This window comes from Macaca nemestrina, chromosome 1, assembly GCF_043159975.1.
Source record: "Macaca nemestrina isolate mMacNem1 chromosome 1, mMacNem.hap1, whole genome shotgun sequence".
NCBI lineage: Eukaryota > Metazoa > Chordata > Mammalia > Primates > Cercopithecidae > Macaca > Macaca nemestrina.
Genome location: NC_092125.1, coordinates 224,036,789 through 224,059,528, shown reverse-complemented (window position 1 = coordinate 224,059,528; position 22,740 = coordinate 224,036,789). Strand labels below are relative to the sequence as shown.

The window sequence follows — 22,740 nt, the reverse complement described above, 5'->3', positions numbered from 1 at the left end:
TCGGGAGGCTGAGGCAGGAGAATGGCGTGAACCCGGGAGGCGGAGCTTGCAGTGAGCTGAGATCCGGCCACTGCACTCCAGCCTGGGTGACAGAGCGAGACTCCGTCTCAAAAAAAAAAAAAAGAAAAAAAAACTCCTCCTTATTGAGACCATGAGAGTTACGCTGAGGGGTATATTGTTATTTGAAGCTGACAATATTCAATGCTATGAGATTGAAGGTCATCCCTGGGTCATTAACATATAAGCAGGGAAGAAAGTGTGGCCCGAAACAGTCTGGGGCATGAGAAAGCAGTAGGAGAGGAAGCCCCAAGAAAAGGGGGGAGCTGCCGCGCGGCGGGTAGAGCCAGGAGCAGCGGGCGGAGGCGGCCGGGAGCGCAGCGGCTTCTAGCGGCGAGAGGGACCCACTCTGCCCCACCTGCGCCGCGCGCGCGCGGCTCCCACCCCTGCCCCGCCCCGCCTGGTTTATAGGACTCGGCCCGAGCCTCTGGCCGCGCGCCGGGGTTTGTCCTGCGACCTCCGACCATGCCCGCCGACCTCAGCGGTACCTGGACCCTGCTCAGCAGCGACAACTTCGAGGGCTACATGCTGGCCCTAGGTAGGGTGGAGGGGAGGCGGCGGGGACGCGGGGCTCGCCGTCTGTCTTGGGTTCAGGCGAAGGCGGCCGGGCCGGGCCTGTAGGTGCATCTGCTGTCCGTGCCTTCGCCCTGCTGCGCCCACCGTCGCCCAGTCGCCCCGAGTCCGCCGGTCTTTGGCGCCTCCGTCCATCGGGCCCGGGACCCCCGTCCTTCCGTCCCCCAGTGCATCCTTCCCCGCGCCCACCCGCCCCGCGTCCCCACGGCCGTCTCTCCACGGCCCCTTGTCCCCCGGCCGCCGGTCCCCCGCCCATCCGTCCCCGCGTCCAGCCCCCCGTCCGTCTCTACCCGCACGCGGCAGACCCGCGGAGACTGCAGACTGGGGGTCCGGCCGGGGAGGAGACGCCCCGGACCGAAGCCACTGCCCGGCGGCCCTCCCCTCAGCCGCCTTCCGCGCGGGTCCCGGGACCCCCGGCGCGCCATGGCTCCCCCAGCGAGGTCCCGCGGCGCACCCGGAGCCGGTCGGGGACGCAGAATCCCGGAACCCGCGGACGATCCTTCAGGTCCGGGCGCACGCGGGAGTACAGAGCCTGGTTCGGCCCCAGGCGTGCCCCGACCGCCGCCTCCCGCGAGAGCTGGCGGCCCGCGGCGTCCTGGCTCCTGCGGGCCCGCGCTGTGCTTCCCGCCCTCATCGCGGTGCCAACGGTGCGCGGACTCTCAACTCACTGCAACCTCCACCTCCCCGGTTCAAGAGATTCTCCTGCCACAGCCTCCCAAGTAGCTGGGATTACAGGCGTGCGCCACCACGTCCGGCTAATTTTGTACTTTTAGTAGAGACAGGGTTTCACCATGTTGGTCAGGCTGGTGTTGAGCTCCTGACTTCTGATGATCCACCCGCCTTGGCCTCCCAAAGTGCTGGGATTACGGGTGTGAGCCACCGCGCCTGCCACGAGCGTCGTTTTTCTTGTAGCTTTAGGACTCTGGGAAGTTGCCATGCCGGCCGATCCCTGAACCCTTGACCCGTAGGCAATTTTTGTTTTCTTAACCTTAGGGTCCATCTTAGTTGATAAAGAGGCATTTATTTTGGTCTTTCATATGCCAGGAGATAAGAGTGTTCCTCTGGGTATGGGAAAGGCACCTCTCACTTGAGAGTCTTATGATCTTCAGAGGAAGAGCAGAGAATTCTTTTATGGCCTGCTTCAGGGAAGAGGGGCAGAAGAAGGTCTGAGGGGGACCTTCCTGCTTCTGTTATTTCCTCAAATGCCAAGTAATATGGTTTGGCTGTGTCCCCACCCAAATCTCATGGTAGTTGTAGCTCCCATAATTCTCATGTGTTGTGGAAGGGACCTGATGAGAGATAATTGAATCATGGGGACGGTTTTCCCCATACTGTTCTCGCGGTAGTGAATGTGTGAATGTCTCATGAGATCTGATGGTTTTATGAGGGGTTTCCCCTTTCATTTGGCTCTCATTCTCTCTTGCCTGCCACCACATAAATCGTGCCTTTGCCTTCTGCCATGATTTCTGGGCTTCCCTAGCCACGTGGAACTGTGAGTCGGTTAAACCTCTTTTTCTCTATAAGTTACTCTCTATAAGTTACTCTTTTTCTCTATAAGTTACTAAAGACATACTCTCGGGTATGTCTTTATCAGCAGCGTGAAAACGGACTAATACATTAAGGTGCCATGTTTTGAGGTAGCCGATCCTGAAACCCATAAATCCCAAACAGTTTTCTGAAAACCAGCAACTGTCTTTCAACTTCAGATCTAATTTATTAAAGTACTAAGTGTTTACATCAGTTTGTTAAAGTGCTAAGTACTTAGGTCACACAGCACTAGAGTGGTTGTTTACATAATACTGTATTACTTTTTTTTTTTTTTTTTTTGAGATGGGAGTCTCACTCTGTCGCCCAGGCTGGAGTGCAGTGGCACCATCTCGGCTCACTGCAAGTTGGGCCTCCCAGGTTCACGCCATTCTCCTGCCTCAGCCTCCCGAGTAGCTGGGACTACAGGCGCATGCCACCACACCTGGCTAATTTTTTGTATTTTTAGTAGAGACGGGTTTTCACCGTGTTAGCCAGGATGGTCTCAATCTCCTGATCTGGTGATCCGCCCACCTTGGCCTCCCAGAGTGCTGAGATTACAGGTGCGAGCCACCGCGCTCGGCCATAATACTGTAATACATTTTATTTTAAGAATTGAGTGGGGCTGGGATGCGGTGGCTCACACCTATAATCCCAGCTCTTTGGGATGCCAAGGTGGGCGGATCAGGAGGTCAGGAGTTTGAGACCAGCCTGGCCAACATGATGAAGCCCTGCCTCTACTAAAAGTACAAAAAATTAGCCAGGCATGGTGGCATGCACCTGTAATCCCAGCTACTTGTGAGGCTGAGGCAGGAGAATTGCTTGAACCCAGGAGGCAGAGGTTGCAGTGAGCCGACATTGCAACATTGCACTCTAGCCGGGGAGACAAAGCAAGACTCCATCTTGGGGGAAAAAAAAAAAAAAAAAAAAGCTAGCAGACTGGGCACGGTGGCTCACACCTGTAATCCCAGCACTTTGGGAGGCCAAGCCAGGTGGATCACCTGAGGTCAGGAGTTCGAGACCTGCCTGGCCAGCATGGTGAAACCCTATCTCTACTAAAAATACAAAAATTAGCTAGGCATGGTGGCTCATGCCTGTAGTCCCAGCTAATCGGGAGGCTGAAGCACGAGAATCACTTGAACCTGAGAGGCGGAGGTTGCAGTAAGCCCACATCACGACACTGCACTCTAGCCTGGGCAACAGAGTGAGACTTGATCTTAAAAAAAAATAAGTCAATAAGATAAAAAAAAAAAAAAATTCAGCTAGCAATCCTGTATTTTGCTGATTTATGGGAATATATAATTTAATTTAAATGTATATGCTTGTTCATATACATGTAAGGAAAATACATTCCATAAAAAATCACAAATATATACTTAGATCTTTAAACTGTAGGGTCTAGGAAAATAATAAATGATCGCCTCTTTTTCATTGTTGTTGTTGAGATGGAGTCTTTCCTGTTAGAGTGCAGTGGTGCGATGTTGGCTCACTGTAACTTGTGCCTCCTGAGTTCAAGCAATTCTCTTGCTTCAGCCTCCTGAGTAGCTGGGATTACAGGCACCTGCCATCTCACCTGGCTAATTTTTGTATTTTTGGTAGAGATAGAGTTTTACCATCTTAGCCAGGCTGGTCTCGAACTCCTGACCTCATGATCCACCCGCCTTGGCCTCCCAAAGTGCTAGGATTACAGGCATGAGCCACCATGCCCAGCCAATTACCTCTTTTTTATTAGTAGAAGTGAGGTGAATGCCTGTTGGCAGTGATGCTAAGGGTCAAATAAGTCACCATCAAATACACAGCACACATCTCATGATGTGCTCCAGCTGGCATCTCATTTGAGGGCGGAAAATCACTCCCTTTTGTCTAAAAACTAGCGTTCAGGAACTGATCCTGCAGCTCCCACCCGGGCTCTGGTATCACTCTCTCCCAGCATCTGCCAAACTGCAGTGAGAAGAAAGGCAACTTGTTCTTGCACAAAGAAGAAAGTTTGCTTGGGGTTTTTTGAGATAGCGTCTTGCTCTGTCACTCAGGCTGGAGTGCAGTGGTGCGATCATGGCTCACTGCAGCCTTGAATTCCTGTGCTCAGGTGATCCTCCCACCTCAGCCTTCCAAGTGTCTGGGACAACAGGAGCATACCGCCACACTTGGCTAATTTTTCAATTTTTTTGCAGAGACGGTGTCTTGCTATGTTGCCCAGGCTGGTCTCAAACTCCTGGCCACATGCAATCCTCCTGCCTCAGCCTTGCTTGGGTTTTAATATTTGGAGCTAACCTGGGATTTGGGAGTTCCTGGTGTACCCCCACAGTAGCCAAGAACGCCGAGGGTGCAGTGCCTCAGGAATGGAGAAGCCCTATGTTAATGCCCATAGATATTGACCAACTTGTGCAGGTCCTCGCCTTTAGTCCTATTAGGAACCCGAGAAGGTGGTGGTGTTACCAACTTGCCCCAGGTTACTGTATACACTGGGATATATTTAATTCATTCATTAATTGATTGATTTTTGAGACAGAGTCTTGCTTTGTTGCCCAGTCTGGAGTGCAGTGGCATGGATCTTAGCTCATTGCAACTCCGTCACCCAGGTTCAAGCAATTCTCCTACCTCAGCCTCCCAAGTAGCTGAGATTACAGGTGCATGGCCCCACACCCAGTTAATTTTACATTTTTAGTAGAGACAGGATTTCACCATGTTGCCCAGGCTGGTCTCAAACTCCTAAGCTCAGGTGACCTGCCTGCCTCGGCCTCCCCAAGTGCTGGGATCACAGGCATGAGCCACTGCACCTGGCCCTACACTGAGATTTAAAGGGATCCCCTCTTGCCTTCAACCCACATTGCCTTAAGATTAGAAGTGTCGGCCGGGCGCGGTGGCTCAAGCCTGTAATCCCAGCACTTTGGGAGGCCGAGGCGGGCGGATCACAAGGTCAGGAGATCGAGACCACAGTGAAACCCCATCTCTACTAAAAATACAAAAAATTAGCCAGGCGCGGTGGCGGGCGCCTGTAGTCCTAGCTACTCAGGAGGCTGAGGCAGGAGAATGGCGTGAACCCAGGAGGCGGAGCTTGCAGTGAGCCGAGATCGCGCCACTGCACTCCAGCCTGGGCAACAGCGTGAGACTCCGTCTCAAAAAAAAAAAAAAAAAAAAAAGATTAGAAGTGGCTTTGAGATTAAAGGTTAATATAACCATCTGAAGCTTAGGTAAGTGTACATTTGTGTGGACTCCTTTGAAATTCTACCCTCAGCTGGGCGCGGTGGCTCAACCCTGTAATCCCAGCACTTTGGGAGGCCAAGACGGGCGGATCACGAGGTCAGGAGATCGAGACCATCCTGGCTAACATGGTGAAACCCCGTCTCTACTAAAAAATACAAAAAACTATCCGGGTGAGGTGGCGAGCGCCTGTAGTCCCAGCTACTCGGGAGGCTGAGGCAGGAGAATGGCGTGAACCCGGGAGGCGGAGCTTGCAGTGAGCTGAGATCCGGCCACTGCACTCCAGCCTGGGCGACAAAGCGAGACTCCGTCTCAAAAAAAAAAAAAAAAAAAAAAAAAAAAAGAAATTCTACCCTCAAGTGTATATGCTCACACATTTGTAATAGCATGTCATCGGACTGTTCCCTCCTACTTGAATGTCTTATTTTCTTTCTTTTTTTCTTTTTTTTTGAGATGGAGTCTCACTCTGCCACCCAGGCTAGAGGTGCAGTGGCGCAATCACGTCTCACTGCAAGCTCCGCCTCCTGAGTTCACGCCTTTCTCCCGCCTCAACCTCCCGAGTAGCTGGGACTACAGGCGCCCGCCACCATGCCCAGCTAATTTTTTGTATTTTTTTAGTAGAGACGGGGTTTCACCATGTGAGCCAGGATGGTCTCAATCTCCTGACCTCGTGATCTGCCCACCTTGGCCTCCCAAAGTGCTGGGATTACAGGCATGAGCTACTGCGCGCAGCCTTGAATGTCTTATTTTCTATATAACACAATCTAGTGGATGAAAAAGCATGGCTTGACTGGGTTAACAGCCTTATGAGGAATATAGCCTTTTGGACTGTTGAGATCCTAGTAAGTGTGAACCTGGTAGAAAGTGACCAGAACTTATGCCAATGTATTCATTTTGTTTTATTTTTATTTTTATTTTTTGAGATAGGATCTCACTTTGTTGCCCAGGCTGGAGTGTAGTGGCACCATCTTGGTTCGCTGCAACCTCCTCCTTCCAGGCTTAAGCAATTCTCCCACCTCAGCCTCCCCAGCAGCCAGGTCTACAGGTACAGACCACCAAGCCCAGCTAATTTTTATTTTATTTTTTGATAGAGATGCGGTTTCACCATGTTGGCCAGGCTGATCTTGAACTCCTGGCCTCAAGTGATCTGCCTGCCTTGGCATCCCAAACTGCTGGAATTACAGACCTGAGCCACTGTACCTGGCCCAGAACTTATGCTAATTCAAAGTAAATTTTGGTCTTTAAAGGGGCCAGCCTTGGAGCTGCAAATCTGTGAAGTAACAATGTTGCAACATGGTAGTGAAGTAGGAAGCAGGGCTCAACTCCAGAAGCCCGGCTTGGGACAGCGGACCAAACTGAGGACTAACTAAAATAGGGATGGGATGGAAGCAGTTTTCCATAAAACACATACAACAGTGTGCCATGTCAGTTTACTGTTGCCATGGCAACACCTGGAGTTAGCACCCCTTTCAATGACCAGAGGACCCAAAAGTTACTACCCCTTTCCTAGAAATGTCTGCATAAACCACTCCTTAGCCGGGCGCGGCGGCTCAGGCATGTAACCCCAGCACTTTGGGAGGCTGAGGTGGGTGGATCGCCTGAGGTCAGGAGTTCGAGACCAGCCTGGCCAACATGGTGAAACCCATCTCTACCAAAAATACAAAAATTAGCCGGGCATGGTAGTGGGCACCTTTAGTTAGTCTCAGCTACTCAGGAGACTGAAGCAGGAGAATCACTTGAATCCGGGAGGCAATCAGTGAGCCAAGATGATGCTGCCATTGCACCCCAGCCTGGGTGACAAGAGCAAAACTCTTATCTCAAAAAACAAAACAAAAACAAAAAACCACCCCTTACTCTGCATATAACTAGAAGTGGGTATAAATATGACTACAAAACTGCCCTGAGCTGCTACTCTCTGCCTATGGGGTAGCCCTTTTCTGCAGGAGCAGTCACAGGGTTGTGACACTGCTTCTTCGATAAAGCTATTTTCTTCTGCCTCTGGCTTGCCCTTGAATTCTTTCCTGGGCAAAGCCAAGAGCCTTCGCAGGCTAATCCCCACTCTGGGACTCACCTGCCCCACATGACTAGTGCAAATTGTAAATTTACTAATAACAAATTGCCTCACATATTTTATTTTATTTATTTATTTTTTGAGATGGATTCTTGCTCTGTCGCCTAAGCTGGAGTGCAGTAGCGAGACTTCAGCTCGCTGCAACCTCCACCTCCTGGGTTCAAGAGATTCTTCTGCCTAAGCCTCCAGAGTAGCTGGGATTACAGGCATCCCCCCACCACGCCTTACTAATTCTTGTATTTTTAGTAGAGATGGGGTTTTGCCATGTTGGCCAGGCTGGTCTCGAACTCCTGACCTCAGGTCATCTGCCCGCCTCAGCCTCCCAAAGTGTTAGAATTACAGGCGTGAACTACCACGCCCAGCCTGCCTCACAGATTTTCTGTTTGTTTGTTTTTTTAGACGGAGCTTTGGAGTTTTGCTCTTGTTGCCCAGGCTGGAGTGCAATGGTGCAATCTCGGCTCACCACAACCTCCATCTCCCGGGTTCAAGCAATTCTCCTGCCTCAGCCTCCTGAGTAGCTAGGATTACAGGTATGCGCCACCACGCCCGGCTACTTTTGTATTTTTAGTAGAGACGAGGTTTCTCCATGTTGGTCAGGCTGGTCTCGAACTCCTGACCTCAGGTGATCTGCCTGTCTCGGCCTCCCAAAGTGCCGGGATTACAAGCGTAAACCACCACGCCCAACCAAATTTATGTATGTATGTATGCATGTATGTATTTATTTATTTGAGATGGAGTTTTGCTCTTGTTGCCCAGCCTGGAGTGCAATAGTGCAATCTTAGCTCACCTCAACCTCTGCCTCCCAGGTTCAAGTGATTCTCCTGCCTCAGCCTCTGGAGTAGCTGCGATCACAGGCATGCACCACCACACCCAGCTAATTTTGTATTTTTAGTAGAGACAGGGTTTCTCCATGTTGGTCAGGCTGGTCATGTTGGTCTACCTGCCTCGGCCTCCCAAAGTGCTCGGATTACAGGCATGAGCCCCTGTGCCCGGCGCCTCACAGATATTGAAAGCATAAATGCTTAAAATCATAACTCTAAAGTCATTGTTAGTCTAAAGTTATTGGGTTTTGTTTTACTTACATAATAGGGTTTGAGGAAAGTCAGCAGTAAGTTTGGCTTGGTCATATTAATAATAGGAAATGAGCCTGGGTAACATGGTGAAACTTCATCTCTATGAAAGAAAAATTTAAAAATTAGCCGGGTGTGGTGGCACATGCCTGTAGCCCCAGCTACTTGGGAGCTGAGCTGGGAAGATCTCCTGAGCCTAGGAAGCAAAGGCTGCAGTGAGCCGAGGTCACACCACTGCACTCCAGCCTGGGCAACAGAATGAGACCCTCTCTCAAAAAAATAATAGTAATAGGAAGTGATTTTAAGGTTTTGGTGTCAATACTTAAATATTGTTGAAAACCAATAAAGCCTGGATCATATTGCATCTCAAACTAAAAACTGGAGTTCTAGATTTAAACACATACACTCAGGCTTTTTTATTTGCAGCTGAGACCACAGGCATGCATCACTATGCCCAGATGGTTTTTGAGATGTTGGTTTGTTTGTTTGTTTGTTTTTGAGATGGAATTTCACTCTGTCGCCCAGGCTGGAGTGCAGTGGCTCGATCTCAGTTCATGGCAACCTCCGCCTCCTGAGTTCAACTGATTCTCCTGCCTCAGCTCAGCCCAAGTGTGAGCCAGCATGCCCAGCCTCAGCTGTTTGTTAGTTTGTTTTTAAATAGAAATGGGGTCTTGCTATGTTGTCCAGCCTGGTCTTGAACTCCTGGGCTTAAGTGATCTTCCCACCTTGGCCTCCAGAAGTGTTGGGATTACAGATATGAGCCACTGCCCCTGGCTACAAAAATTTTTTCTTACGATGAGGACATTTATATTATTGTTTTATTTTTGGTTGTTGTTGTTTGGGGTTTTTTTGAAATGGAGTCTTGCTCTGTCACCCAGGCTGGAGTGCAGTGGCACGATCTCGGCTTACTGCAGCCTCCACCTCCTGGGTTCAAGTGATTCTCCTGCCTCAGCCTCCCGAGTAGCTGGGATTACAGGGGCGCACTACCATGCTCAGCTAATTTTTGTTTTCTAGAGATGGGGTTTTGTCATGTTGCCCAGGCTGGTTTTGAACACCTGACCTCAGGTGGTCCACCTGCCTCTGCCTCCCAAAGTGCTGGGATTACAGGCATGAGCCACCTTGGCCGGGAGAATCACATCTCATCTTTAACTCCTCTCCCTCCTCCTCCCTCTCCCTAATTCTGCTGCAGCTACCCTAGGCTCCTCAGAGTTCCCAAAACACACTGACACACCCTTCCTCAGAGTCCCAGGGCTCCCTAGATTTCTGCCTTAAACTATTTACCAGAAATCTGCGTGGCTTGATTCTTCTTTCAGCTCCCTGCTGAGATGTCACCTGGCCATTATTTAAAATAGTGGTGTTTATTTCTAGCTACATAATATGCTCAAAGGCACTAAGTGGAACTGGGATTCCAAACCCTGATCTTCATCTTCTTAGCATTCCATGTTTCCCTGTGGAACTCTTTTTTAAAGCTTATTCAAGATTTCTAGCTGAGCAGGGTGGCTCATGTCTGTAATCCCAGCACTATGGGAGGCTGAGGTGGGAGGATTGCTTGAGCCCAAGAGTTCGAGACCAACCTGGGCAACATAGTGAGGCCCGATCTCTACAAAAAAATATTTAAAACATTTCCAGGCATGGTGGCATATGCCTGTAGTCCCAGATATTCGAGAGGCTGAGATAGAATAATCACTTGAGCCTGAAAGGTCGAGGCTGCAGTGAGCCATGATTGCACCACTGCACTCCAGCCGGGGTGACAGAATGAGATCCTGTCTCAAAAAAAAAAAAAAAAGAGAGAGAGATTTATAAATACATTGTAGTATGTAGCTGGGTGTGGTGATGCAAGCCTGTAATTCCAGTTACTCAGGAGGCTAAGGCAAGAGAATTGCTTGAACCCAGGAGTGGAGGTTGCAGTGAGCTGAAATCGTGCCACTGTTTTCCCCAACCTTGGCGACAGAGTGAGACTGTGTCTCAGAAAAAAAAGAAAAAAAAAAAGTGTGTGTGTGTATGTGTGTGTGTGTATATATATATATATATATATATAGAGAGAGAGAGAGAGAGAGAGAGAGAGAGGTATATACATGAATCCAGTGGTTTTTGAGTTTTGTCTTCATTGTTGTTGAGAAACTCTTCAAATGTTCTCTTAATTCAAAGTGTAAATACGTAAGGCAGAAAAAGGCAGAGTTGTGACTGAGGCTGGGTTTGGGGGCCTAAACCCTATCCCTTTGGTTTTCTTTTTCTTTCTTCCTTTTTTTTCAGATGGAGTCTCTCTCTGTTGCTCAGGCTGGAGTGCAGTGGTGTGATCTCAGTTCACCGCAACCTCCGCCTCCCGGGTTCCAGCAATTCTCCTGCTTCAGCCTCCCGAGCAGCTGGGGTTACAGGCATGTGCCACCATGCCCGGCTAATTTTGTAATTTTTAGTAGAGATAGGGTTTCTCCATGTTGGTCAGGCTGGTCTCAAACTCCTGACCTCAGGTGATCTGCCCTCCTTGGCCTCCCAAAGTGCTGGGATTGCAGGTGTGAGCCACCATGCCTGGCTGACAGTTTATTTTTTTTTATAGAGACAGGGTCTAGCTATGTTGCCCAGGCTGGTCTCAAACTCCTGTCAATCCTCCTGTCTCTCTGTCCCAAAGTGCTGGGATTACTGCACCTGGCATGTGCAAACTTTTTAGTCAGGCTGTGGTTGGCAGTTTGCCAAGACGGTTCCCTGTAGATCTGATTTCAGCAGCAAAAAACATTGAAGTTGTACAGGAAATGCTAACAATTACATGCAGTGATTTTGAGAACAGCTGCCAAATTCTTCACTTTTGCATCTCAAGCGAATGTTCAATTATTTTTCAAAAATTATTTTTAAGGTATTGACTTTGCCACTCGTAAAATAGCCAAGTTGCTGAGGCCACAGAAAGTGATTGAGCAAAATGAGGATTCTTTTACCATCCACACGAACAGCAGCCTAAGGAACTACTTTGTGAAATTTAAAATTGGAGAAGAATTTGAGGAAGATAACAAAGGCCTGGACAACAGAAAATGCAAGGTAAAATTTAAAGCAATGTCAGGCGTGGTGGATTACGCCTGTAATCCCAACACTTTGGGAGGTCAAGGCAGGCAGATCACCTGAGGTCAGGAATTCGAGACCAGCCTGGGCAACATGGCAAAACCCTGTCTCTACAAAAAATTCAAAAATTGGGTAGGCACAGTGGCTCATGCCTGTAATCCCAGCACTTTGGGAGGTCAAGGCGGGCAGATCACGAGGTCAGGAGATCAAGACCATCCTGGCTAACACGGTGAAACCCCATCTCTACTAAAAATACAAAAAAAAAAAAAAAGCCGGGCGTGGTGGGGGGCGCCTGTAGTCCCACCTACTCAGGAGGCTGAGGCAGGAGAATGGTGTGAACCCGGGAGGCGGAGCTTGCAGTGAGCCGAGATCCACTGCACTCCAGCCTGGGCGACAGAACGAGACTCCGTCTCAAAAAAAAAAAAAAAAAAAAATTCAAAAATTAGGTGGGGGCCAGGCGCGGTGGTTCAAGCCTGTAATCCCAGCACTTTGGGAGGTCAAGACGGGTGGATCACGAGTTCAGGAGATCGAGACCATCCTGGCTAACCCGGTGAAACCCCGTCTCTACTAAAAATACAAAAAACTAGCTGGGCGAGGTGGCGGGCGCCTGTAGTCCCAGCTACTGGGGAGGCTGAGGCAGGAGAATGGCGTGAACCCGGGAGGCGGAGTTTGCAGTGAGCCGAGATCCGGCCACTACACTCCAGCCTGGGCTACAGAGCGAGACTCCATCTCAAAAAAAAAAAAAAGAAAAAATTAGGTGGGCATGGTGGCAGGAGCCTGTAAACCCAGCTACTTGGGAGGCTGGGGCAGAAGAATCACTTGAACCGGGGAGGTGAAGGTTCGTTGCAGTGAGCCGTGATTGTGCCACTGCACTCCAGCCTGGCCGACAGAGCGGGACTCCGTCTCAAAAAAAAAAAAAAAAAAAGCGATAAGTAGGCTGTTAATTTTGCAAGGCTAGCTTGGCATTCTACTTGGTAACACTTGAGGATCCTGCCAGGGTACTCTAACATTTTCTCCTCTCCTCATGCAGAGCTTGGTTACCTGGGACAATGACAGGCTCACCTGTGTCCAGAAGGGAGAAAAGAAGAACAGAGGCTGGACCCATTGGATCGAAGGCGACAAACTCCACCTGGTATCCACCACATTTTGTTCTCAGTGAGATGATACAGTATTAAAGGAAACATCAGGCCGAGCGCGGTGGCTCACGCCTGTAATCCCAGCATTTTAGGAGGCTGAGGTGGATCTATCACTTGAGGTCAGGAGACCAGCTGGCCTACATGGTGAAATCCCATCTCTACTATTTTTTTTTTTTTTTCGAGATGGAGTGTTGCTCTGTCGCCAGGCTGGCGTGCAGTGGCACGATCTTGGCTCACTGCAACCTATGCTTCCTGGGTCCACGCGATTCTCCTGCCTCAGCCTCCCGAGTAGCTGGGACTACGGGCACGTACCACCACACCCAGCTAATTTTGTATTTTTAGTAGAGACGGGGTTTCACCGTGTTAGCCAGGATGGTCTCGATCTCTTGACCTCATGATCCGCCTGCCTCGGCCTCCCAAAGTGCTGGGATTACAGGCATGAGCCACCACCACACCTGTCCCATCTCTACTGAAAATACAAAAATTAGCTGGGCATAGTGGTGCATGCCTATAGTCTCATCTTATATTAAATGAAACAGCCAAATATTCCAACAGAAGCAGGAAGATAACATGCAAATACTTATGGAACAATTCTTACCTATTATATGTAATAGCTACTTTATGTATACATATATATACATAGATAAACATAGTAGCTCAAATCTTTGGAGTGATGATTTGGGGCCCAATTACTGTGCTCAATCCTTTGAGTGTATTATCTCATTTAATCTTCATCACAATCCTGTGAAAAGTACACTATTCTTCCCATTCACAATTAAATTGGAATTTTGAAATTCCCCAAGGCTACTGTCAAAAAGCATCAGAATCCAGTTTAAAAGTGTTTATTCAGACCCGGCGCGGTGGCTCACACCTGTAATCCCAGCACTTTGGGAGGTCGAGGTGGGCGGATCACGAGGTCAGGAGATCAAGATCATCCTGGCCAACATGGTGAAACCCCATCTCTACCAAAAATACAAAAATTAGCTGGGCATGGTGGCACGTGTCTGTAGTCCCAGCTACTCAGGAGGCTGAGGCAGGAGAATCGCTAGAACCAGTGAGTCGGAGGTTGCAGTGACCTGAGATCGCACCACTGCACTACAGCCTGGCAACAGAGGCCGTTTTAAAAAAAATGAATAAATAACGGTTTATTCAGGCATGAAGCTGAAGACAGCCAGCCAGGAAATACAGACTCCAAAGGAATGTGGTCAGTACACCCAAGCTGAAAAGTTAATATCTTACTTTTTTTTTTTTTGAGATGAAGTCTCTCCTTCTGTCACCCAGTGTCACCCAGGCTGGAGTACAGTGGCGCAATCTCAGCTCACTGCAACCTCTGCCTCCCGGGTTCAAGCGATTCTCCTGCCTCAGCCTCCCGAGTAGCTGGGATTACAGGCATGCACCACCACACCCAGCTAATTTTTGTATTTTTAGCAGAAATGGGGTTTTACCATATTGGCCAGGCTGGTCTCGAACTCCTGGCCTCAAGTGATGAGCCCACCTGGGCCTCCCAAAGTGTTGGGATTACAGGTGTGGCCGCTTGTAATAAAAATTTAATTTCTTGGAATATGATTCTTGGAGTTTTTATTTTTCTTCTTTTACTTTTTTTTTTTTTTTTTGAGACCGAGTCTTGCTCTGTCGCCCAGGCTGGAGTGCAGTGGCGCAATCTCAGCTCACTGCAACCTCCGCCTCCTGGGTTCACGCCATTCTCCTGCCTCAGCCTCTTGAGTAGCTGGGACTGTAGGCGCTCGCCACTATGCCCGGCTAATTTTTTATGTTCTTTTTTTTTTTTTTTTTTTTTTTGAGACGGAGTCTCGCTCTGTCGCCCAGGCTGGAGTGCAGTGACGCGATCTCGGCTCACTGCAAGCTCTGCCTCCCGGGTTCACGCCATTCTCCTGCCTCAGCCTCCCCAGTAGCTGGGACTACAGGCGCCCACAACCGCGCCCGGCTAATTTTTTGTATTTTTAGTAGAGACGGGGTTTCACCGTGGTCTCGATCTCCTGACCTTGTGATCCGCCCGCCTCGGCCTCCCAAAGTGCTGGGATTACAGGCGTGAGCCACCGCGCACGGCCGATTTTTTATGTTCTTTAGTAGAGACGGGGTTTCACTGTGTTAGCCAGGATGGTCTCGATCTCCTGACCTCGTAATCCGCCCGCCTCGGCCTCCTAAAGTGCTGGGATTACAGGCGTGAGCCACCGCGCCCGGCCTTCTTTTACTTTAAGCTGTTGGACTTGAGGTGTTTTTCTTTAATGGCTTTATCAAGTATACTTTATGTACCAAAAAATGTACCTGTTTTAAGTGTACAGTTTGATAATTTCTAGTAAACGTATACAGGTGTACAACCATTCCCATTATCCAGTTTCAGACAAGTCAATCACTCCAGAACATTCCCTAGAGACAATGTGCTGACAACTATTGTTGTATAGCCTTTTCTTTTTTGTTTTTTGTTTGGTTTTGTTTTGTTTTTGAGACAGAGTCTTGCTCTGTCACCCAGGCTGGAGTGCAGTGGCATGATCTCAGCTCACTGCAAACTCTGCCTCCTGGGTTCAAGCAATTCTCCTGTCTCCACCTCCCAAGTAGCTGAGACTACAGGCGCATGCCACAACACCCAGCTAATTTTTCTGTATTTTTAGTAGAGACAGGGTTTTACCATATTGGTTGGGCTGGTCTCCAACTCCTGACCTCAGGTGATCCACCCGCCTCTGCCTCCCAAAGTTCTGAGATTACAAGCGTGAGCCACCGCGCCTGGCCTATTTTAATTTGTGTTTTTGAGACAGAGTCTCTCTCTGTCACCTAGGCTTGAGTGCAGTGGTGCGATCTCAGCCCTCTGCAACCTCTACCTCCTGGGTTCAAGGGATTCTCCTTCCTCAGCCTCCCAAGTAGCTGGGATTACAGGCGCCTGCCACCATGCCCAGCTAAGTTTTTTTTTTTTTTGAGACGGAGTTTTGTTCTTGTTGCCTAGGCTAGAGTACAATGGCGCGATCTTGGCTCACCGCAACCTCCACCTCCCGGGTTCAATGATTCTCCTGCCTCAGCCTTCCCGAGTAGCTGGAATTACAGGCATGCACCACCATGCCGGGCTAATTTTGTGTTTTTAGTAGAGACGGGGTTTCTCCATGTTGGTCAGGCTGGTCTCAAACTCCCGACCTCAGGTGATCCGCCCACCTTGGCCTCCCAAAGTGCTGGGATTACAGGCGTAAGCCACCAGGCCCGGCCATGCCCAGCTAATTTTTGCATTTTTAGTAGAGACAGGGTTTTGCCATGTTGGACAGGCTGGTCTCAAATTCCTGACCTCAGGTGATCCGCCCGCCTCGACCTCCCAAAGTGCTGGGATTACAGGCGTGAGCCACCCCGCCCAGAAAGGTCTTACTTATACAGACAGCAAACAAAGAAATTTCGCAGGATTATATTTTCTATACAAAGCTGTTTTATGAGTTACAGGAATTTGATTAGTTACCACTCCGTTTTTTCCTTCTTCTTTCCAGTTTAAAGAATATATTTATTGGCCGGGCGCGGTGGCTCAAGCCTGTAATCCCAGCACTTTGGGAGGCCGAGGCGGGCGGATCACGAGGCCAGGAGATCGAGACCATCCTGGCTAACACGGTGAAACCCCGTCTCTACTAAAAAAATACAAAAAAACTAGCCGGGCAAGGTGGCGGGCGCCTGTAGTCCCAGCTACTCGGGAGGCTGAGGCAGGAGAATGGCGTGAAGCCGGGAGGCGGAGCTTGCAGTGAGCTGAGATCCGGCCACTGCACTCCAGCCTGGGCAACAGAGCGAGACTCCGTCTCAAAAAAAAAAAAAAAAAAAAAAGAGTATATTTAACATTCCATCTTAGACCATGTGATAGTCATAGGTGTTTGTATAAGAGAAGGAAAGGGTTCACCTGCTTTGGGAAAAAAAAGAGAGAAGAAACAGGGAAGTGAGTCTATAATTAAGACCAACAGTAGAGGGAAGGCTTCTCTGGTGCCGTTTAGTCTTTTATAAAACAGTGTAGGTAAAGAAAAAGGCTAATCTATAACCAGAGAAGTTAAGGTTATAGCTGTCTAGGTTACAGCTGCCTTTAACATGACTGAGGTCCTGGCCGGGCGCGGTGGCTCACGCCTGTAATCCCAGCACTTTGAGAGGCTGAGGCAGGAAGACCACGAGGTCAGGCGATCGAGACCACGGTGAAACACCGTCTCTACTAAAATTACAAAAAATTAGCCAGGCGCAATGGCGGGCGCCTGTAGTCCCAGCTACTCGAGAGGCTGAGGCAGGAGAATGGCGTGAAACTGGGAGGCTGAGCTTGCCGTGAGCCGAGATCGCACCACTGCACTCTAGCCTGGGCGACAGAGCGAGACTCAGTCTCAAAACAAACAAACAAACAAAAATACATGACTCAGGTCCCGTAATCACATTCCTTTAAGACTCAAAATAATTTTTAAAGTTTCATCAGCTTTGATTGTGAATTATGTATTTTCACACTGTAGAGTGAAGATTCCAATACAGGTCGGAGAAGAATGTGTGCTCTCAGCTCCGTGCTTTATTGTTTCACTGTGTGTGTGAAATCTAGGTGAGACCCTTGAAAACAAAATTAGAGCAGTTTCCTTAAAGTTGGGTCTGGGTAGTCTTTGATTACAAAGGCTCTGAAGATATTTTGATTCTAGATGGACAAATCTCACACTCTTCTGACAATAAAAAAGCACTCTGGGAGGCTGAGGCAGGCGGATCACCTGAGGTCAGGAGTTCGAGACCAGCCTGGCCAACATGATGAAACCCCGTCTCTACTAAAAATACAAAAATTAGCTGGGCAGTGGCAGGCGCCTGTAATCCCAGCTACTCAGGAGGCTGAGGCATGAGAATCGCTTGAACCCAGGAGGCGGAGGTTGCAGTGAGGCAAGATCATGCCCCTCCAACCTGGGGGATAGAGCAAGACTCTGTCTCAAAAAAAAAAAAAAAAAGGCCAGGCGCGGTGGCTCAAGCCTGTAATCCCAGCACTTTGGGAGGCCGAGGCGGGCGGATCACAAGGTCAGGAGATCGAGACCACAGTGAAACCCCGTCTCTACTAAAAATACAAAAAATTAGCCGGGCGCGGTGGCGGGCGCCTGTAGTCCCAGCTACTCAGGAGGCTGAGGCAGGAGAATGGCGGGAACCCGGGAGGCGGAGCTTGCAGTGAGCCGAGATCGCGCCACTGCACTCCAGCCTGGGCAACAGCGTGAGACTCCGTCTCAAAAAAAAAAAAAAAAAAAAACACACACACAAAGTAAGAAACTTGCCTTCACAAATATGTAATATGGAATTTCAAAGAAAATACACATACGTTTGAGGATTTAGATTAGTTGGTTGTAAGAGGTGGTGTTCAAATTATGCACAACAGCTGGGTGTGGTGGCACTTGCCTGTAGTCCCAGCTACTGGATAGGCCGAGGCAGGAAGATTGCTTGAGCCCAGGAGTTTGAGTAAAGGCTAGGGAACATAGGAAGAGCCCGTCTCTAAAAAAAAAAAAAAAAAAAAAAAAAGAAAAGGAAGGCTGGGCACCATGGCTCACATCTGTAATCCCAGCACTTTGGGAGGTCAAGGCAGATGGATCACCTGAGGTCAGGAGTTCAAGACCAGCCTGGCCAGCATGGCGAAACCCTGTCTCTACTAAAAATAATACAAAAATTAGCCTAGTGTGATGGCAGGCACTTGTAATCACAGCTACTTGGGAGGCTGAGGCAGGAGAATCGCTTGAACCTGGGAGGAGGAGGTTGCAGTGAGCTGAGATTGTGCCACTGCACTCCAGCCTGGGCGACAAGAGTGAAACTCTGTCTCAAAAAAAAAAAAAAAAAAAAAAGACAGATACCAAATCATCCTTCTCTAGCATATCCAGGAAATCTGCCCAAGCAGGGCACAGAAGTACTTTGATCTAAGGATACTCATGGAATGATTTTTACTTACCATGATATGTTTTTTTGTTTGTTTGTTTGAGACAGAGTCTTACTCTGTCACCCAGGCTGGAGTGCAATAGCTTGATCTCAGCTCAATGCAACCTCCGCCTCCTGGGTTCAAGTGATTCTCCTGCCTCAGCTACCTGAGTAGCTGGGATTACAGGAGCTCAAAACCACACCCAGCTAATTTTTGTATTTTTAGTAGTGATGGGGTTTTACCATGTTGGGTCAGGTTGGTCTCAAATTCCTGACCTCAGGTGATCCACCCCCATCAGCCTCCCAAAGTGCTGGGATTACAGGCATGAGCCACCATACCCAGCCACAATATATTAAAAATTATTTGGTTTCTGGGTTGTGGTTCACTCCCGTAATCCCAGCACTTTGCAGGGACACAGCAAGAGGATCACTGGAGTCCAGGAGTTTAACACCAGCCTGGGCAACATAGTGTGACTCTGTCTCTACAAAAAATTGGCTGGGGGCAGTAGCTCATACTTGTAATCCCAGAACTTTGGGAGGTCAGGGCAGGTGGATCATCTGAGGTCAGGAGTTGGAAACTAGCCTGGCTAACATGGTGAAACCCTGTCTCTACTAAAAAATACAAAAATTAGCTGGGTGTGGTGGTGGGCGCCTGTAGTCTGAGCTACTCGGGAGGCTGAGGCAGGAGAATCGCTTAAACCCAGGAGGTGGAGGTTGCAGTGAGCCGAGATCCACCATTGCACTCTAGCCTAGGCGACAAGAGCAAGACTCCATCACAAAAAATAAAAATAAATATTAGCAGGGCGTGGTGACAGGTGCCCATAGTCCCAGCTACTTGGGTGGCTGAGGTGGGAAGATTACTTAAGCCCAGGAAGTTGAGGCTAAGGTTAGCCATGACTGCACCACTGCATTCCAGCCTGGGCGAAGGAGTAAGACCCTGTCTCAAAGTTAAAAAAAAGGTCTTTTGTGTGCTAATGACATGACTGGCTACTGAGGGTCCTTAGATAGCTTCAGGATGGGGGCTGGTCACCAGAAAATCTAAGGCATGATTAGAGGGTTGGAACTTTCAACTTCATCCCTGAGGGAAGAGGGGCTGGAGACTGAACTAATCACCAATAGCCAATGACTGAATCAATCATGGCTGTGTGCTGAAACATCCACTAAAAACGAAACCACAGGGTTTGGAGGGCTTCCACATTGAATGGTGAACATTGATGTGTGTGGTGAATACACTGAGGTGCTGGGAGGGTTGCATGCTCCCGCTTCCTACTTTGCCCTGTGCGTCTCTTCCATCAGGCTCTTTCTTTTTTCTTTTTCTTTTTTTTTTTTTTTGAGATGGAGTCTTGCTCTGCTGCCCAGGCTGGAATGCAGTGGCGTGATCCTGGCTTACTGCAACCTCTGCCTCCTGGGTTCAAGTGATTCTCCTGCCTAAAGTCTCCTGAGTAGCTGGTATTACAGGCATGCACCACCACACCCAGTTAATTTTTGTATTTTTAGTAGAGACAGGGTTTCGCCATGTTGGTCAGGCTGCTCTTGAACTCCTGACCTCAGGCAATCCACCCGCCTCGGCCTCTCAAAATGCTGGGATTAGAGGCGTGTGCGCCCAGCCCCATCAGGCTCTTTCTGAGTTGTTTATTTTATAATAACCTGGTAATAGTAAGTGAAGGGACTTTCTGAGTTTTGTGAGCCCTTCTAGCAAATTATCAAGTCCAAGGAGGGGTTGGTTATGGGAAAACCTGATTTGTAGCTGATCAGTCAGAAATATGGGAGGTCCGAAAATTTGACGGGTGTCTGAAGTTGGAGGCAGTCTCGTGAGACTGCATCCTTAACCTATGTGGTCTGTGCTAACTCTGGGTTGTTAGTGCCCGAATTAAGTTGGTTTACTGGACACTCAGTTGGTGTCAGAGAGTTGGAGAAGTGGGACTAGAAAAGACACCACACAACTGGTGTCAGGAGTTTAAAAACCCACACATTTGGTGTCAGAAGTATTGCGAGTAGGCCAGGTATGGTGGCTCATAACTGTAATCCTAGCACTTTGGGAAGGCAAGGCAGGAAAATCATTTGAGGCTAGGAGTTCAAGACCAGCCTAGGGGCCAGACACGGTGGCTCATGCCTGTAATCCCAGCACTTTGGGAGGCCGAGGTGGGCAGATCACGAGGTCAGGAGTTCAAGAACAGCCTGGCCAACATGGTGAAACCCCGTCTCTACTAAAAATACAAAAATTAGCAGAGCATGGTGGCATATGCCTGTAATCCTAGCTACTTGGGAGGCCGAGGCAGAAGAATTGCTTGAACCGGGACCCAGGAGGCGGAGGTTGCAGTGAGCTGAGACTGTGTCACTGCACTCTAGCCTGGGCTACAGAGTGAGACTCCATCTCAAAAAAAAAAAAAAAATACCAGCCTAGGCAGTGGCGAAACCCTGTCTTTACAACAAACACAAAAATTAGTCGGGCATGGTGGCACATGCCTGTAGTGTCCCAGCTACTTGGGGGACTGAGGTGGGACAGCTTGAGCCTGGGAGGCAGAGGTTACAGTAAGCTGAGATCTCACCACTGTACTTAGCCACGACGACAGAGTAAGACCCCATCTCAAAAAAGAAAAAAAAGTGTTCCAGAAAAGGGTTAAAATAAAATAAAAAATAAGTGTTGAGAGTAAAAATAGACCACATGCAACCTCATCTTTCTTCTTCCCTTCTTCCTTATGCCCTAGGAAATGTTCTGTGAAGGTCAAGTGTGCAAACAGACATTCCAGAGAGCCTGATCCATATCCAGCAGCAGAGCCCACTTGTGGCTGCAGCTTTATGCCAAATTATATTGCAGACTGAACAGATGTTTATCCATCCCATTCGGTGATGAGGACTCGTGGCTGGAGAGAGCCACACAGCCTGTAACCTGAAGTCATCTAGATTATGGGGAAACTGCTCAGCTTCAATAAACCTGTCCAAATGACTCTGAAGTTTTTCCTTTTCAATTTAGGAAATCCCAGCATTTGAAAAAACATTTGAAAGCCTTCTAGGTGCACAAGAGACACACCAATGAATAAGCTATCATTCCTGCCTTCAAGGCTAGTGAGGAAGCTGGCCAAAACAAGCAACTCAACAGCTACCAGAGCTCTGGGGTTGGGGGGCAGATGACTTTGAGGGATGGGCAGGTGGTGACATTGACAGGGGTCTGGGATGGTGATTTTTGTTTCTTTGTTTTTCTTTCTTTTTTTTAGACAGTCCTGCTCTGTCACCCAGGCTAGAGTGCAGTGGCTCCATCTTGGCTCACTGAAACCTCTGGCTCCTGGCTTCAAGCAATTCTCCTGCCTCATCCTCCCAAGTAGCTGGGATTATAGGCATGCGCCACCACACTTGGCTAATTTTTGTATTTTTAGTAGAGACTGGGGTTTCACTATGTTGGCCAGACTGGTCTTGAACTCCTGACCTCAGGTGATCCACCCACCTCGGCCTCCAAAGTGTTGGGATTACAGGCGTGAGTCACCGCGCCTGGCCAGCAGTTCCTCTTTTTTTTTTCAAACAAGATTTAGAATCTCCCCAAGGGTAGTTTAGAGAAAGGAAAATCCAAGACAGGAAATCAGAAGCTATTCATGAGGGGGAAAATAACCTTAATAATGGCAAAGTTACACAAACAACAAACCAGAAAGGAATCATTTCAGAAGCCAAGAATTCAACCCAAATCACCCTTGTCAAAAGACAAAGCCTTAGCTACTGAGCCACACAGCATTGGGCAGTTTCTTTCTTTCTTTCTTTCTTTTTTTTTTTTTTTTGAGACGGAGTCTCGCTCTGTCACCCAGGCCGGAGTGCAGTGGCCGGATCTCAGCTCACTGCAAGCTCCGCCTCCCGGCTTCACGCCATTCTCCTGCCTCAGCCTCCCGAGCAGCTGGGACTACAGGCGCCCGCCACCTTGGCTGGCTAGTTTTTTATATTTTTTAGTAGTAGAGACGGGGTTTCACCATGTTAGCCAGGATGGTCTCGATCTCCTGACCTCATGATCCCCCCGTCTTGGCCTCCCAAAGTGCTGGGATTACAGGCTTGAGCCACCACCGCGCCCGGCCTCTTTCTTTTTTTTTTTTTTTTGACGGAGTCTCAATTTGTTGCCAGGCTTGAGTGCAGTGGCACAAACTCGAATCACTGCAACCTCTGCCTCCTGGGTTCAAGCGATTCTTCTGCCTCAGCCTCCTGA

The 22,740-nt window shown here is 48.9% G+C and overlaps 1 protein-coding gene across 2 annotated transcripts; it reads left to right on the top strand.

The window, feature by feature from the left end:
• Positions 1-440: 440 nt before the first annotated feature.
• Positions 441-21,504, top strand: LOC105479850 (retinol binding protein 7). Of its 2 annotated transcripts, XM_071101091.1 has the most exons (5): positions 441-595; positions 11,345-11,523; positions 12,575-12,676; positions 17,144-17,226; positions 21,266-21,504. In XM_071101091.1, exons 1-5 carry the CDS (start codon positions 523-525, stop codon positions 21,378-21,380), a joined length of 552 nt encoding a protein of 183 aa, XP_070957192.1. In that variant the 5' UTR covers positions 441-522; the 3' UTR covers positions 21,381-21,504. The 2 variants fall into 2 exon arrangements, with proteins under 2 accessions (XP_070957192.1, XP_070957202.1); XM_071101101.1 differs by lacking the exon at positions 17,144-17,226 and having other exon boundaries at positions 446-595.
• Positions 21,505-22,740: the final 1,236 nt, after the last annotated feature.

Bases quoted from the DNA above. Each gene is read 5' to 3' on its own strand.
- LOC105479850 (XM_071101091.1), top strand. From the start codon at position 523: ATGCCCGCCGACCTCAGCGGTACCTGGACCCTGCTCAGCAGCGACAAC. The intron at 596-11,344 runs GTAGGGTGGAGG...ATTATTTTTAAG, and splicing joins GGGCTACATGCTGGCCCTAG to GTATTGACTTTGCCACTCGT. The intron at 17,227-21,265 runs GTGAGACCCTTG...CTTATGCCCTAG, and splicing joins ACTGTGTGTGTGAAATCTAG to GAAATGTTCTGTGAAGGTCA.